This window comes from Xyrauchen texanus, chromosome 20, assembly GCF_025860055.1.
Source record: "Xyrauchen texanus isolate HMW12.3.18 chromosome 20, RBS_HiC_50CHRs, whole genome shotgun sequence".
In the NCBI taxonomy this organism is placed as follows: Eukaryota; Metazoa; Chordata; class Actinopteri; order Cypriniformes; family Catostomidae; genus Xyrauchen; species Xyrauchen texanus.
The window spans coordinates 9215762-9234552 of record NC_068295.1 but is presented as its reverse complement, the minus strand read 5'-3'; the positions used below and the strand labels follow the sequence as shown (position 1 = coordinate 9234552).

At 37.5% G+C, this 18791-nt stretch overlaps 1 protein-coding gene across 2 annotated transcripts in view; it reads right to left on the bottom strand.

Moving 5' to 3' along the window:
• LOC127661131 (putative thiamine transporter SLC35F3) overlaps positions 1-18791 on the bottom strand; it is a 75440-nt gene that overhangs the window by 19586 nt on the left and 37063 nt on the right. Inside the window, exon 1 of one of the 2 annotated variants that reach the window (XM_052151711.1) lies at positions 8782-8972. The exons of the other annotated variant lie outside the window; for it this stretch is intronic. Within the exon in view, the coding sequence (XP_052007671.1) occupies positions 8782-8893 (112 nt within the window). The 5' untranslated portion in view covers positions 8894-8972. Of the gene's footprint in view, positions 1-8781; positions 8973-18791 lie in introns of those variants that run through there. 2 annotated transcript variants of the gene reach the window in all.

The window sequence follows — 18791 nt, the reverse complement described above, 5'->3', positions numbered from 1 at the left end:
CACCCTCCACTCTGACACACACACACACACACACACACACACACACACACACACACACATACACAAACACACACACACACACACACACACACACACACACACACACACACACACACACACACACACACCAAAAGTTTGTGGACACCAAGCCATATACACTTAATTTCTACAGTGAATTGGTATATCTGAACCTTTTCAGTCAGGATTTAGGCCCCATCACAGTACAGAGACAGCACTTATCAGAGTTACAAATGACTTGCTCTTATCTCCTGATCGCGGCTGCATTTCTCTTCTAGAGATTTTTGCTCATAGTGCTGCCTTCCACATGATAGATCACGATATTCTCTTGAACAGGCTGGAGAATTGGCATTAGTGGACTTGCATTAGCATGGTTTAGGTCCTATTTATCAGACGACCACTTTGTATGAGTAAACGAGGAATTGTCAAATCAAACAAAAGTATGAAGTGCCACATGAAGTGGTCTGGCTGCCCCAGACCAAAGATTTTCCTAGTCAACTAGTAGTCGTTAGTTTAAGCCATTAGTCGACTAGTTGCACGTTTATGATATACATTTTATTACTTAAATATATATATTTTAGGGTGCATCAGAAAATGGTTTGAGTTCCAGGGCTGAGAATTTTTTTATAAGTTACATTGCAAACACTGTTCTACATTACAGAGAAATACTAAACTGTAACAATGAGCCTTTAAATGTAAAAATTTTACAAGCACACATATGAAGCGAGCCGCAGCGACAAAAGCAAAAGCTAACAATCACAAAAAACTTTCTGCATTTTTACATTTTCAAAAAAAACATTGTTTAGTATGTTTTTAAGCAATTAAAATTATGGGGACACTAGAAATGTCCTCATAAACCACAAAAACCTGCTCACGCACACAAATTCCAGAACAGGTCTATGTTATTTTGTGATGGCAGTCATAAGCGTGTCAAGAAACAGTGAGAAACCATTGCTTAATTTCAAACGTAGATGAAATCCGAACATGTTGCCATCTAGGAGACAGTGGTACAGCTCTGCCGTGCAATATCCCATGGATTCTTGGAAGAACATAGATCTATAAGCTTTCTTGATACTCATTATCACTTCCTGAAAGAAATAGTTCACCAAATAATAAAAACGCATACCCTTATGTTCTTCCATATCCATATGACTTTCTTTATTCCATGGAACACGAAAGGAGATGTTAGGCAGAATGTTTGCATCAGTCACCATTCACTTTCATGGCATTTTTCTTCTGTACAATGAAAGTGAATGGTGACTGAGGCTGTCAGTCCTGAACACTCTGCCTAATATCTCCTTTTGCGTTTAAGGAGGAAAATCAGTTATACAGGTTTGGAACAACATAAGCGTGAGTAAATTATGTCAGAATTGTCATTTATGGCTGAACAATCCCTTTAAATGAATATTCCATGTTAAATGCAAGTTTAGCTCTATTAAAAGCATCAAAGTCATGCAGTTGATTACTATAGAAAATTGTTTTGATTTGTCCATCAGTTTGTAAAAACAAAATACAGTATTTACCGTTACTCACTTGCAGTTGCCCCATAGACTTCAATTGTAAGTTCATTTTTTCCAACACACTTATTGTTACACATAGAGTGGAGTGCTGCGTGCGGTATGTCACTTTATAGATCATCAGACGGTCTATCTTCCTGTCTACATGGCCAATTTTTGGGCAGAATAAGCTGTGAAGAGGACCTTAAAAGTCTGGCTATGCGAGACTAGAGTTAAACCAGCATTTCACAAATTTATGTCTATCAGATCCTCTTTATTTTTTAAATTATACATTCAAAATTTGGTGGTATTTATTTGTCACTGGGTGCAGCTTTCTGCATTTCAGTCGGAATTGCTTTGAGTGGCAGATGCTTTGCTGCAGCCAAACAACAATTGCCCTCATAAATTAACATTAATTTATGCTGACAACACCCATATGTTTTCAAACTCTTTGTTTATACCCTGAAATCATGCAGTTCCAAGTTTGCAAAGTGAATCAAAAAGATAATGTCTCTATATGCAGTTAAAGAAAATTATTCAACATTATAAGACACAGCTGGAAGATTCAGTACACACTCTTTAACACAAAAATATGCTTTAACTATCTCTTAAACTGTCCTAACATTCTCATCAAGGTCAATCCACATTCATTTATAAGATTATATTTTTGTCCACTAAAATACCTGACAGATCAATCAAATAGATACTCATTAAATGTTTAGTCATACAATTATTGTGTTTTCATGATTAATCATTGCTGTCATGTCCTAGTACTTTTGTCCATCCCAAGTCATGAAAACTAGTGGCTCTGCACAGTGTGTGTGTGTGTGTGTGTGTCTGTGTGTTTGTGCAGCAGGTCAGTGAACCCTGCAGTGTCCAGCAGGAAGAACAGATGCTTGCTGTGTCACACTCTGTTGGGACCCTGCTAACTGCTTACTGATATGACGGAGAGGAATATGTGCCAGCCTGTCGCCCACTGTGTGTGTGTGTGTGTGTGCATGTGTGTGTGTGTGTGTGTGTGTGTGTGTGTGTGTGTGTGTGGTTGCATATACAACTAGGCAAAAGTTGGGAGACATTTGACTGAATTTGTTTATGATCTTAAATCTGAAGTGTATAATTTCAGCTACACAAGTGTCATCAATCGGAATTGCAAATTTCAGAATTTTCAAACATATCCCAAAAAAACGTCCCCTGTCTTCCCAACCCAAAATTAAAACTCAAACCATGTTGCGTTGTCTGGCTCAATTAATCACTAAATCAAACAGCGGAATGTTTTGATAGAGCCACACAGTTGCAGAGTTACACTTTTTGGTGAAATCAACCCATGGTGATATGGGAAAGGCTGTTTTCATCGAATCACTTATACAAATAAGATTTAAAAACCCTTTGATCTATAAGCTTAGGCTTAAAGTGACAAAATGAAAATTGTCTCATCATTTTCTTACCCTTATGCCATCCCAGATGTGTATGACTTTCTTCAGCAGAACACAAATGAAGATTTTTAGAAAAAGATCTCAGCTCTGAAGGTCCATTCAATGCAAGTGAATGGTGGCCAGAACTTTGAAGGTCTAAAAAGCATTTAAAGGTAGCATAAAAGTAATCCATACAACTACAGTGGTTGATAGGTGTGGGTGCAAAACAGATCAATATTTAAGCCATTTTTTACTATAAATCTCCACTTTCACAATCTTCTTTTCTTTTTTGGAGATTCACATTATTTGCATATTGCCACCTACTGGGTAGGAAGGAGAATTTATAGTAAAAAAGGACTTCAAACATTGATCTGTTTCTCACCCACACCTATTAGATCACTTCTGAAGATATGGATTTAAACACTGGATTCATATGGATTACTTTATGCTGCCTTTATGTGCTTTTTGGACTTTCAAAGTGCTGGCCACCATTCACTTGCATTGTATGGACCTACAGTGCAGAGATGTTCTTCTAAAATCTTTGTTTGTGTTCAGCAAAAGAAATAAATTCATACACATCTGGGATGGCATGAGTGGTGGCACAGTGGGTCAGTGTTTAGCACTGTCACCTCATAGCAACAAGGTCCTGGGTTCAAGTCCTTGCTCAACTGGGCCTTTCTGTGTGGAGTTTGCATATTCTACCTGTGGTCACATGGGTTTCCTCTGGGTGCTCTGGTTTCCCCACAAGTACAAAAACATGCAGGTTAAGTGAATTGGAGACTCTAAATTGCCCCAAGGTGTAAGTGAGAGTCCCCCAGCCACTGGGCATTGCATCAGGAAGGTATTCTGATGTAAAACCCTGTGCCAAGTCAAATATGCAGATCACTGTGGTGCTCCTCTAATGAGAGCAGCCGAAAAGAAAGAGAAGACTCCTTTAAATGCTTGAAATTAGATTTGAAGATGACTACAAATTGTGCCCATATGAATTTCTTTACAAAACTATAATTTAATTATTTATTCATTTGAAATGAATTAGTATGACCAGATAGTAAATAAAAAGCAGACATCAAGTGGGCAGCATGCATGGAAACTCCTTCAATACTGTATATAAAGCTTTTCAGGTACTTCATGATGTTGGTCATTCATTTATTGTAACGCAACCTCAAATTCCTGCATAAGACAGACTGCAGTTAAACAGACTGGAGTCAGGCCAGCTTTATCTGCTCTGAATCAATACATAATAGATTGACCATACATCCCCTGCTGAATCTAATTAATGAGCCTTCCCAAACATAGCTACCCACACTAATGTACTGACAGTGTCAAGTCCTCAAGCAATCTGACAGTTAGCAAGTAGCCTTTCACTTAAGTACACAAACCGATTCAGCTCACTCTGTAAACTCTGAGACAAGTGTGCTAAAACTCATCAATAAAACACTTAAGGGCATTTGTGCCTTGCTATACATATACAGTCCTTCTGTTATTATAAACTCAGGTCTTCTCATACAGTATGGAACACAAACCAAAATAAGCTAATATCTGGGTAACGGTGAGGCAACAATGGAAGTGAATGGGGCCAATCTGTAAACATTAAAATACTCAGTTTCTAAATTATAGCCACAAAATGTAAGCAATATGCGTGTTAGTATTGCTTACTAATTTCTTCTAAATAGTAGTAATATTCAATATTACAACTTTGTAGTGATAACACCGTAAACTTATCTCGATAATATCGTTAATATTCTATATATTGCTCAGGCCTATTAAGAACTGGGTATTTCTGGAGGCTGATGATAAGAAACAATTTCCCCAAGTGAAGAATTTCTGAATATTTACAATCTGTAATCCAAGCAAAAAAAAGTCATTTATAAACCTGGATGAGATCTGTCCCCCTCACTTGTGCACTGAACAGAGAGACAAAGCACCTGTTTCCACTCATGCAAAACACCTCTTAGTAGGGATTATGCACATTCAAATACAAACATAACATGGGCAACATGCTAAAGTTATTCATAGACTGATGCTCTGAATCAAGCTGATTGGTGTCAGAAATAAAAACATATGTTCTATCTCGCGGCTGACTGGTGTCACATATACTTGATTGAAGTGCTTTAATTGAAGTGATGGGTATGCACCAAAAAAAAAAAAAAAAGACTTAACATGGTCCACTGACTTCCAATCAGGGACATGTAGGTCTTACCAAAGAACTGAAAAGAAAGATTTTTGGCAGTAAAGGTGTATGAGTCACATCAGTGTAATGACGCACTGTAGGTTTATTACAGTCTCTTACTCCTAGCTGCCAGCCTGCATTAGATTTACCGCCTGATGGAGTAGTGGTTTAGGTTTACACATTCCCCTGGTTTAATATGTGAGCTGCAATGAATCTCAATACTACTTGTTAGTTATAACTAAACACTATATATCTCTATGTAGCATTAGGTGGGTGGCTGTGTGGTTGTTTACCAGGCAAAACTTATGCATTCTATTTTCATTACAGGTGAAGTGTGTTATTTCAGAGCCACTGGTGTCAAAAATATTGACTGTTTTTAAAACAGGTTTCCTGAATGCTCCCCCTGTCTGACGTTGGAAGAGAGTGGGTCCTATTTCAGAGAAATAAAGTTAAAAGTTAACATTTACTGAATTTGAAATTTTAGATGAAAATATATCTGAATATTTAGTTCTGTAAAGAAATCCACATGGCCCAACAGATCTCAGAACTGCCAACATACAGCTTTAAGTAATGAAAGAAGCTGCCAGAATGTGGCTGCTCCAAAACCAGTAGAACATAAAGAGGAGACCACTGGGTCTGAGCCTTGGCTGAAACCAAAGATCAATGAGCGTATAATGTAGATGTACTATATCAGACTGCACTGATTCTACCGCTGCGGTACAATGAGCCAAAACATCAGGTGAAGCGAAATAACGTAAATAACTAACAAGGCCATATGTCAAGGTTTGTGTAGATTTGATGGTAAGCAAACAATCAGTTCTCGTAGTCAATGTGTTGAATGCAGGAGAAATGGGCAGGAGTAAAGACCTGAGCGACTTTGACATGGGTCAAATTGTTATGGCCAGATGACTTGGTCAGAGCATCTCTGAAATGGCAAGGCTTGTGGGGAACTCCCAGTCAACAGTGGTGAGTACCTACTGACAGTGGTCCAAGGAGGGACAAACCACAATCCGGTGACAGGGTGTTGGGAAACCAAGGCTCATCAATGCTCGAGGGCAACGTAGGCTATCCTATCTGGTATGAATCAACAGTAAGTCTACTGTGGCACAAGTCACAGAAAATTTTATGATGGTTACGGGAGGAACACACAGTCACAACACAAGGTGCATCACAACCTGCTACGTATGGGACTGTGTAGCCGAAATCTGGTCAGAGTGCCCATGATGACCCAGTCCATCATCAAAAGCGCCTACAATGGGCATGTAAGCGGAACTGGACCTTGGAGCAGTGGAAGAAGGTCGCCTGGTCCGATGAGTCCCGTTGTCTTTTACATCACGTGGACGGCCGCGTATGTGTGCGCCATTTACCTGGGGAAGTGATGGCAACAGGATGCATTGTGGGAAGACGGGTGGAGGGAGTGTGATGCTCTGGGCAATGTTCAGTTGGGAAAACCTGGGTTCAGCCATTCATGTGGATGTCAGTTTGACACATGACACCTACCTAAACACTGTTGCAGACCAGGTACACCCCTTCATGGCAATGGTATTCCCTGATGGCAGTGGTCTCATTCAGCAGGATAATGCGTCCTGCCACACTGCACACATTGTTTAGGAACGGTTTGAGGAACATGATGAAGAGTTCAAGATGTTGCCCTGGCCTCCAAATTCCCCAGATCTCAATCTGGTTGAGCATCTATGGGATGTGCTGGACCAAGAAGTCTGTTCCACAGCAGGTCCACCTCGCAACTTACAGGACTTGAATGATCTGCTGCTAATGTCTTGTTGTCAGATACCATAGGACACATTCAGGGGTCCAGGAGTCCATGCCTCAGTGGGTCGGTGCCATTTTGGTGGCACGATGAGGACCAACAGCATATTAGGCCGGTGGTCATAATGTTTTGGCTCATTGGTGTGTATATATATATATATATATATATATATATATATATATATATAGAGAGAGAGAGAGAGAGACAGAGAGAGACAGAGAGAGAGAGAGAGAGAGAGAGAGAGAGAGAGAGAGAGAGAGAGAGAGAGAGAGAGAGAGAGATAGTTTTGTTTTTTATGGTCATTTTTGGGTTTTAGGGTTTACGGCATTAAGTAGTCATGACTATGAAGTTGTAAAATTGGATATAAATTTACACATTACATTAAAATCATTTTAAATTGGATATTGTTTACATCTTGTGGCTATGTTTTTGAAACAAAGACTATTTTAATGGATTGGCCCATTCACTTTCATTGTGAGTGCCTCACTGTAACCCAGATTTTATTATAATTTTTTTTTTAAAGAAAAGGAGGGATGAGTCATAATAAAATTTTAAAAATGTTTGTGGTTACCAATATAATGCCAAAAATGCTGTCGATTGAACTTAACTTGTATTGAATACAGAATATTCCTTTAAGTTTGCAAGGCAAAAAATATAGAACTGGCACAATAGAGCATGTGACAATTCCATCAACTACTTTAAAATGCTGGTCAATGGCCCATCCTTATTGTCGAGCCCTGATATGTGTGCAGAGGAATCAATTAGAATATCATGAGAACAGCGAACCAAACAGAGCAAGTTAGTGATTACCAACAGCAAGCACTATAATACATTCCTCCAGCTTATCATCTCAGACCAGGGCCGTAGCTGAATATTCTGGGGCCCCTGACTGTATATTGCTTTGGCCCCTTTCCTATTAAGAAATACAGTTTAGAATGTGTTGTGCCCTGTGGGCCCCTAGAATCATTACCACATTTCACCCCTCTAGATACGGCCCTGTTTCAGCGGCCCTGTGTCAGACTGGTCACTTGGGAAGTCAGTTACTCATCCTACAGAACATGCATAAATGAGATGTCAGGGTATGACAAAGCTGGTTGACACAATTTTTCTGAGATTATGATGTGCTTAACAAAAACAATCTGAATTTTCAGTTTATGCCCATACAGAATTTTTGAAAATACAGACCACAAAAGTCTTGCATTCTAAGATTAAAGCTTATATGATCAATTGGCATCCAGAAACAGTAAGCTGTGCAGTAGAACAGTGCATGTACAATAAACATACAGTAATGCTTTTGAGCACACATCACATAAGCACCTACAGGAGAATCCTCAAATCCACCCATACACACACACTACTATACCCACAACATGGGGTTCATATAGCTCAGCAGGAAATTCAAAACTTCCTGGGTGGTTTCACTGCCATGAAATCAGAAATATGGTCACTCCTATATATATGACCAATAGTAACAACTAATAATTACAGTAACGATAATATTCTAGCAGCTCATAATAATTTGCATGACCTCCATCGTTTAAAACTGACTCACTAAAGGGGAGGCAGCCATCAGCTAAATGAAGTGTGTATCACTGTGTGTGAAGTTTCTGTCTGCAATAACAAGTTCGTGCCCTCAACACATCAAAAGAGAATACTTTTGCATAATCTGGATATTTCACCCGCAAAAGGCGCAGAGTTCAGCAGCCAAACATCTGAAACGATGATGCGTAAAGGACACATTCGGTCACGGTGTTTACCCGTACCATTACACTATTTTTGCGCAACCACTTTGGTTTAATCCAAATGATAAAGGAACTGAGCATATTAATCTTATAGCATATTATAGTATACGGTATATTCAATATAGGAAAAGACAGGCGATCACGAATCGTGTTGCACCTCGTCGCGCACACATACCTCTCACTTTGGTCAGGGTGAGCACCGGACTGTTACAGGCGGACCGCGGCGCGACCCGGGCCGAATGCTTCTTCATTCTGACGAGCTCGGGTAGGCAGAGCTCCAGCCGCATAGACTACATCCCTAACGCTGATTCTGTCCAAACTGCACGAACTGTTCCAAGCTCTCGGTGTCTCCTACCATTGGTTGCGTTCCCCTCCCTCTCTGCGGTATCCTTCTTCATTCTTCAATCGGGACAGCCACAGTGCTGCAGTTGGTGAGGTGGGGGACACCATCCCATTTCTTTTACGTTTTTGCTGCGTCGCTACACACCAACTTAGTAACCTTTTTTTTTATTTTTTATAAAAGTACATGCAACAGTTCAGCAGAAGAGCAAAGAGCATATTTGTCATATGCACACTGTATTTAAGTAAGAGAAAGAAAACTAAAAACATGTACAAAAAATAATGTAACTAATTTAACTGTAATAAATAAAGAAATTAATAATAATAATAATAACAATACATGTATTGATGACTTCCACTGTTATTGCCCATGAAAAAAGATAGGCAGTTCATTGAACGCATATTGACCTTGAATATAGCTCATACAAACAGCCCTGGTCTGCTCTATAATAATTTCAAAACAATTAGAAACATTTTGCTTAAAGGGTCACTCAGTAATTTTTCCTCATTAAAAGGTTTAACTCCAAAAGACATGAATTGTAATTGTGTATACTGTATGTAGGAAATCATGACCACTTAAATTATGATGAAGACAGTTATATCAGTAACCTTATAAAAGCTGTTTCATTCTACATGGACCAGCCGAATACTACTCGCTTAATCTCAGTAACCATACTGTTATTTGACACTTTCACTCATTGATTAAAGTAATCATGGCTCACTGTGAATACTACATTTTTACAATGAGATCTAAATCTGAAAACTATTGATTTTAAATTATGCAGCATCCAAGCCGCTAGGTGTCAGTGTAAGTCCAAAACAAACAAAGACAAAAGCTACTGAGTGCATCTTTACTTGAAATAGATTTAGATGAAATAGGCTATAGCATGACATGTCATATAAACTACCCATTTGGAAACTGCAGACCAAGACCATCTTCACAATTAAATTGCCTCTATGTTCTGTTTAAGAACTAAGTATTTAGTCCCCAGTTTTCAATTACCTTGAAAAAAAATCAGTTACAATAGCAGCCATGAGGCTTCTAACACTGCAGAGGGAGTGACAGGAAATTTGGCCAATTTCTCTTGTCTTACTGTTGTTATCCAGGGCAGTATATTTTTTAATCTTCTTTTGCAAAGCTGTGAAACCTCTCCAACCTGGATATGTATAAAGGGTCCATTCGGTGACAGAAGGTTGTTCCAAAGATTATGTTATTTATTGAGATAACAACCTCCGCGCTTTTACCCTAGGAGATAGTGTAATGGTCAATTAGTGTGTTCCGACAGCAAGTCACCGTTTGCGGATACCATGCAAATGAATGGGGAGAGCCGTAAACTGACACCTACCTGTTGCAAAATTGACTTCCCTTATAAAACAGGAACTTTATTGTAATAACCTCCACATGTAGTTCATTCCCTTAGGACTCTTTAGTGTAAAACATGTTGAAGATTAGCAGACATGTGGTCAGTTCATTAAGTAATGAGCTGTTTCCTTACAAAAGCAGTTTATTCAGCACATTGAAGCATCTCTTCCATAGACATCCATTAAAAAAATACGGCCTCTCGTGTCCTTGCAAGTGCACCGCTCATAGAATTTCTATAGGAGCGCCGTGTTATGCTATTTAATCCAAAACTTGTAGGCTCACCTACTGTATGTAGAAGGGTTCTGGTTGTTCTTCAGCTGAAATCGGTCTGTGTTCACCAAAATTTGAATCACTGCCCCAGTGGCCGAAGAAGTGTTGCTGTACATACGGGAACGCTTACGCTCTTCATTGTTTATGTAAATGCAAATATTTCCATGTTTCTATAGGACCAGAAGCCGTGTCTCAAAAGCAGCTCATGTAGCATGCTATCAGTAGCTCCACAGGAAAAGTTAAACACATTTACATTGATGTAAAAATGTCTAATGGGGGATGGTGTTTGTCAGTAATTCGGCAGACTGGGTTGATTTCTGGGTTTCAGAACATTAAGTAGCAAAACGTTGATTTCCTGTGTGATCATGTTGGTTTATTGTGTAAAACTTTTGCTAGCTCACAGCTACAATAGCAGACACATACTGTTATATAATCTCGTTGGAGCAGTAGATCTGTCCAGCTGAGCTTAAAATGCTCCACACTGTTAAGGGACAAAGACACGACAGAGGAAATCCCCCTTTATATTTTTGTGTGTATGTACAAGAGCACACAGAAGAGAGTGACATTTCAGGAGAGAGTGTGGGTGTGTTTCCATCCTGTGAGAAATCTTGTAAATTATTTACCATCTTGACCATTAAAAGAAGGTTTAATCTTGTCCTTAAAGAGATAGTTCACCCAAAAATGAAAATTCTCTCATCATTTACTCACCCTCATGCCATCGAGAAGTATATGATTTCCTATCTTCAGTTGAACAAATAGAAAACTATCTCAGCTCAGTTGGTCCTTATAATGGAAGTGTATGGTAACATGATTTGTGATGCTCCAAAAAGCACAGACAATCAGAATTAACGTCATCCATTCGACTCCAGTTGTTAAATGAATGTCTTATAAAGGGACATGATTGCTTTTGTTGGGAAAAAGATCAATATTTAATTACTTTTTAACGGTCTGTAAAGCGTTCCTCCAACCCAGATGTAAACAGCGCTGATCTTCCGGGTGTGTCGCGCATGCGTCACTTCTCACATGAACATACCTATGCTTATACATCACACGAGAGACCGCTAGACCTCAGCGATCTTGTGAACGTGCATACCGCTGCTAACGGAAGCAATTATTTATAGTCAAAAAGTACTTCAAAATAGATATTTTTCTAAGCGATCGTATATATAAAACATTCATATAACGACTGGAGTTGTATGGATGGCGTTAATGCTGATTGTCTGTGCTTTTTAGGAGCATCAAAAATCTTGTTTTTCTTCAAATGTTATCTGCATTTGTTATCTGGTATCTGGCATGACGGTGAGTAAATTATGAGATCATTTTCATTTTGGGGTTGAACTATCCCTTTAACTGGGACGAGAGACTCCTTCAAGGGCCAAACTTTTTTTCTACCTTCCTGCTCTCTCTCTATATTTAATGTACTCATGACCATTTTCCACTCCTGTATTTCTCACAGCTAGACATGTGTTTAAAGCTCTGGATGACTGAATATAATTTAAAATAGACATGTTTGTGATGGAAGGTTGTGATGGAGACCAGAACTGGATCTCTGGTGTGGAATATATACGTGTGTGATGCATCAAGAGTCACCTACAGTATATGTTAATTGCACTATAACTGATCTAGACCAGGTTTGACCAGCATGGACTAGCTAAAGACCATAAATGACCAGACAGGACAAGCTAAAAGTCATGTAAAATAGGATATTGCCTTAAGCTGGTTTTAGCCAGATTTTATAGCAGAGATGTCTTTAATTAGCATCGTAAAGCTAATGTCTTAACATTAACCCGCAGGCTAATGCGTGTGAGGTGAGATTAGGGTTGATGGATGTTTAGTGACAGCATCAGTAATATTATGTTTATGTATTGTACATATAAACAGTACATTTGCTAGATCACAATGAGATTTACCTCCATAGATTTAGCATTTTTATTAAAGTATCTATTAAATAATAGGCTCCGGCATTAAATATGATGATTGTCAAAAAAAGTATGCTTCAAATACCCCAATGACATGGCTTGACAAGTGCCGTTTTCTTTCATGTGTTGACATATTTCCCATTGAATCAGGAAGAATTCTGTATATACTGCAAGTGGTATTAGTAGGAGTGATAGTCATTCTAAAGAACATTTTACTAGATTCAACTTTGGATATGCCCAAAATGAGTCATGAATATTTTGGTCCATTTTATCAGAAAAGAAAAACTGAACATTTTAAATGTGAATATCTGCTAATATGCTAGCATTCAGATGGCCTTAAAGGGATAGTTCACCCAAAAAATTTCATAATTTACTCATACAATCCTCATGTTGTATCAATAGAGTAATCTCACATTAAAATCGGATAGGTTGACTTTTTAAATTATTTTTTATCTATAATCGGTCTGTGCATACCAAAAATAGAAACACTGCCTCCAGTGGCCAAAGCGGTAAGTGTTGGTGTGCATGTGGTCAAGTCTGAGCTCTATTTTCTGGGTGTAATGTCCACAGAGGGGTGCTAAAAGCAAGTTTTGAAGTGCGCTGTTAGCAACTTTACAAGCTGTAATACAGTGAAAAGGAATTCATAATTATAAACTGAATCCCTCAACACATACCCTAAACCTAACCATCAGTGGAGTAAAAATATAATGTTAGAGGGAAAAATCAGTTCATCACTGATTAAGCTAAAGCGATTACTTCCTGGTTTCAACGCGAGAACCGAACCCTGGTCTCGCATGCTGCTGATGCAGTGTGCCACAAGGGAAGGTAAACACCTGAAGCCGATGGAAAAATGTACCAAGATAGCACTTGTCAGTGATTTGGCATAATGTGGCCAATCCGAGGGTACTGGAACTCTCGGAAACACCACGCTGACTTTCCGTGTGATTGTGTTGGTTCCAAATTTGTATGACTTTCTTATGTATAACATAAAATATATATTTTTTAATGAACATTCCAGTCTGTCTGTTCAATAAAAAGGCAGTTGGTAGGGACTCGTTTTATAGCTTACAAAAAGACACAAAATGCAACTTGTATATCATATTCCAAGTCTTCTGAAGGCATAGAATATGTATTGTTTAGAAACAACTCAAATTTAAGTCATTTTTGCAGTGAAATCTTGATGTTCATGAGTGCTATGAGAGAAGATCATTCACAGTGGCATGCATATTCATGCCAGAACTTGTGTTGTTTAGCGCTAAGAAACACGAAGGCTATGACATGAGGGTGAATAAATAATGTCAGGCTGTGTCAGGGTGGAGGGCAGGGCCGGGTCGTGATCATACACACCCGGTCCCGTATTGGGCTAATCAAGCCGCTGAGGTTTAAAGGTCGACTGCAGAGTATCGTGCGGGAGAGAGAGATCGTTAGCGGACATGTCCGTCATGTGTGTGTTTATGTTGTCTTTTAAGTTTCTCATTAAAATATTATTTATATTAAAAAGCCGGTTCTCGCCTCCTCCTTGCCCATCCTTAACTGTGTTACACAGGCTTTTCATTTTTTAACTATTCCTTTAAAGCTAACAGACATGGAATAACACCACTCCACTTCATTAAAAAGCAAAAAATACATAGTTATTGTGTTTGGAGAAGAATGGCTTTTTTTCCCATTTGCTACCTGTGTGGGATTTCTGTGTGTGTTACAGTGAATTAAAGTGAAAGTGTTTGCTATGAAGCAGACAATAAAAACTACCATTATTAGAGTGGGTGGAGGTAAGCCTCGCTTGGTCATGACATCAAATCTATTATTCACTACACAAAAAAGAAAAGAACAAACTCAGTGGCTTCATGAGTGCGTGCTTGCAACAGTTAATTCTCATGAGTCCAGATTTCTTGACACCAATACATTTTACCATTAAAAAACATGTCCAGTCTTTATTGAAAATGCACCCAAGCATAACTAATGAAAGCGGTAAAGAGGAGAGAGAGAGAGGAGGAAGAGTACAGAGTAGAGAGAGAGATTGTGAGAGGCAGATCCCAGTGAGTAATTTGGATGAGTATGCGAAACATCAAACATACAGCATCAGCCTCCTACACTCCAGCGCCCACAGCGAACAGAGCCCCTGAGCTCCTGAGCTCAGATGTGTGGGCATGAATATCTACAGCATCCCTATTGCCTGCTTGCTGATTTTGTTGATGGTTGGCGGTAGCTTTTCTTAGTCTACATTTACATTTATACATTTGGAAGATGCATTTATTCTAAGCAGCTTGGCATTGCTAGCACCATGCTATGCCAATTGAGCTAGAGTAAATCTATTGCGGTTCAATGTGTAAGGTGAGTACTTTTAGCAGTCCATAATTTTTATTATTTATTTTTTTATTGTTGATTACCACTGGCCAGTTGCATAAATACGTTTACATATCTTGTTAAAGGAACAATTCAACAAAAAAAAGACAATTCTGCCATTATCTACTCAAAATCTGTATGACTGAAGCTCTAAAAAGGTCATCCTGACCTGGAGATGTCCAGAAATGGCTCTATAAACAGAAGATATATACTGTATAAAGAACAGTTGGTCTGGATCATGTTTGTTAGACTCCATCATTTTCATATGGAGGCAATTATATTTGCTATGCCCTAACCCCGTCCCTAAACCTAAATCTGTAGTTTTAAATCAATACATGATTTAGCAGATTTATAAAAAACTGTATCTAGTGAGGATCAGTGTTGACTGTAATCTGATTACAAAGTAATTAATTACTGTAATATAATCTAATTACTGAAATACAATTACTGTAATATGTACAAAAAGCAGTGTAATGCATTTTAAATTCTTGTATTCAGATTACAGTTACTGACTTTCAAATTGAGTTTATTTCTAACATAATTATATTTATGTAGAATACATGTAGCATGAATTATGTTCCTATGTACATCTGTTTGCGTTTCTGTGACAGCTGAAGAGTCTTGTGCATGCTAATGAGTCAGTCAAGTGTTTTATAAAGTAACTTAAAAGTAATTAGGTACATGATTACTTTTTTGATGAAGTAATCAGTAAAGTCAGTAATCTGATTAATTTTTTTTGAGAAGTAATTAGTAACATGAAGTAGATTACTTTCTTTGAGTAACACCTAACACTGGTGAGGACCACTTCAAATGTCTCTTTTCATTTTTTTGTGATGTTTCACTATATTAGAGATTACATTTTCAAAAATGTGGTCCTCGGTATATTCAGATCTGTACACACTCATGCATGTTGTGATTTTACATTTCATGTATATCACATATATTGCTTGATTATACATTTTAGACAGGACAACTTTGTCCCAATTTATCTTTAATTTACCAAAGATCTTAAATAACAAATTAAAACATTCAAAATATAGGACTTTTATATTAATATATATGTATGCCATCTGCAAAAACAGTATGTCTACCATTTTTCATGATCAAATACTGTATATCTATGACGATCATATATAATCTGTCATTAAAAATAAGTGTTCAGGACATGGCAATATACATGTGTTTACATATTTTGATGATCTAGCCTCCTGATACCCTGCGTCCACATGCGTGGATCAAATTTTTGGCTTCGCTATATAATATGCATAATTTAATTTAATTTAAACTGATCTCAGTTCAGTAGACTGTTGGCTGTCATTAAAGGGTTAAACTTTCAAAGCACTGAGACAAAACAATTTGGCGCTGATCTCCGCAACAAAACCACATCTGGTGAGAAATCTCATTAAGTTTTTACATTAAAAGCTGTTTGAGTCAAAAGAGTACAGTGTCTAGCTCATCCGATACGCCATTTAAAAAATGTCATAGATTTATCACGAAACGGCTGTTAAACACAATGACCACATACGTGAACTATAGGCTCATTTTCTTTAAAATATCCTATATTCACTGTGCTTTATCACATTGAGAATTAATGGATGCATCTAAAAACTGTCAAATTTTGCTTTCAGAGGATTTATATGGAGTTAGGATGAAAATAAGGTGCATTTCAAACTGCTCTGAGACTAGTGCAGGCAAACAGCACACAAGAGATTAAGTCATTCCCTAATTAGAGAGCAAAGGAGCATCCTGTTGCTTTCCTATGCAGTCAAGTGCATTCACTACTAACATCCAGTCAAAAGTTTAGTTTCAGGCTTCAGATGATATTTGGACCACTCAACATGATTGGCAGACACGGGACAATTGTAATCAGCACATAGATTCAGAAATGTTCATGCAAAATGCATTAAAAAAAATGGATGGCAGTGATGCTGGCCATTACTTTGTATCAGAATTAATTATGCACATTTCTGATGTAATGTCTGTAACATCTGTACATTTATAGGAACACTATTTGGTCTATATTGTTTATTATAATTTGTTTGCATGTTTCTTATGGGGTACTTGTTACAAATCAAAAAGGGAATGGAAAATGTACACAGCAGTCAATTTTGATGGAGGTTTTACATCCATTTTTGGTGGAATAGGTGTTGAGTTTAAAAAGCTTTGCTGAAATAACAGGAGAAGGCTTTATTGTAGCCATTTACACAGGGAATACATTTAGATCTTTCATTACATTTCATTTCATCTACTGTTGTTACAGTGAAAACAGGTTCTATATGCCATCACATCTCTGCAACACTGCAGACAGGCTCTGAACTAATGTGCCAAAAATAAAGGGACATACATATTCATAAACACACACACATAAACAAAGCAGACCAATTCCACTCTAGATTGACATAAAAATCACAAAACGTAGGCTCTCTGGCTAGAAAATCTTTTACAGGTCACCTACAAGAAATATCATGCTTTCAATGCTACAAATCTTCTTGAAATCCACAATTCGCACCCCCATAGATAATTGAATGGTGATTGCCTGGTGAGTGCTAATGTACTGCAGGAACTATAACCATGATTAAAATGTACTGTCATTAACCTTTGGTTGTGGTGGCAGCAATTGTACCGGCAATCAATTGTACGTTGTCTTTTCTTGGCTGGAATATTATGCCTGTCTCTCTAGAACTCAGAATTCCAGGTGGGCCCTGTTAATCCACTTTCAATTCTATTCACTAGTCCATGTTAAACAATGTAATGTAATTTCACATTTTGATGAAAAATTATGTAAAAGTGAAGTGTCCCTTTAATATGCAGAGACAAATATAAGGCATAGTGGCATAGTGGTCTAAAGCACTAAACTGTTAAGCAGAGATTGTCGGTTCGATCCCCACAGCCACCACCATTGTGTCCTTGAGCAAGGCACTTAACTCCAGGTTGCTCCGGGGGGATTGTCCCTGTAATAATTGCACTGTAAGTCACTTTGTATAAAAGCATCTGCCAAATGCATAAATGTAAATGTAAAACAATGGCTATGACTGAAGACAGAGAAACAGTTTTGTCACCAGGTGAACAAAGATCGAGTTTCACATGAGTTTTTTTCAAACAACACTTCTAGAAACAGTTTTGAGCCACATTTAAAAGGCTACTCTGCAAATGTGTCAGCTTTTAATGCATAAAAACTATTAAAGGTCAAACATTGTAATCATACTGTCTCCATTACTGCTTTTATACACATACAAATGAACAGAGATCTCAAACAGAGAACATAATCTATTACAAACACTGCCATATTCATTCATCAATACTGAAAACATTCATTATTGATCTTATTCATTATTGAGTTATGATCTTTAAATGAGACAATACAATTACTTTCTTTGACATTTTTAGGGAATGTAACATCTACCTTATTTCTATTGTCTGTATTTATTTGTGTCATATTTTTTAATTGATTCCCTTTATAATTATTCTTGTTGAAAAAACAAAAACTAAAAAAACACAGTGGGTTACATTTTATGTAACATAATAAGCAACAGGTTAAATAAAGACTGTCACCGTAAACACAAGGGGGACATCTTGTGGGTGTATAAACAACTGTTACATCACTTCAATAGTGCCAAATTATTCAGTATGCAAAAACAAAACATTGCTCCATTCTCATTACTAAATTACAAACAAACAAACAAACAAATAAATAAATTATTCTCATTACTGTAATGTGAAAGAAAAAAAAATTATATTGATTAAAATGTAAATTACTGTATTCAGTATGCAAAAACAAAACATTGCTCCATTCTCATTACTAAATTACAAACAAACAAACAAACAAACAAACAAATAAATTATTCTCATTACTGTAATGTGAAAGAAAAAAAAATATATTGATTAAAATGTAAATTACTGTATACAATATGGTATTATTTGTTTTGATTAATTGATTTTATGCTGATTTCA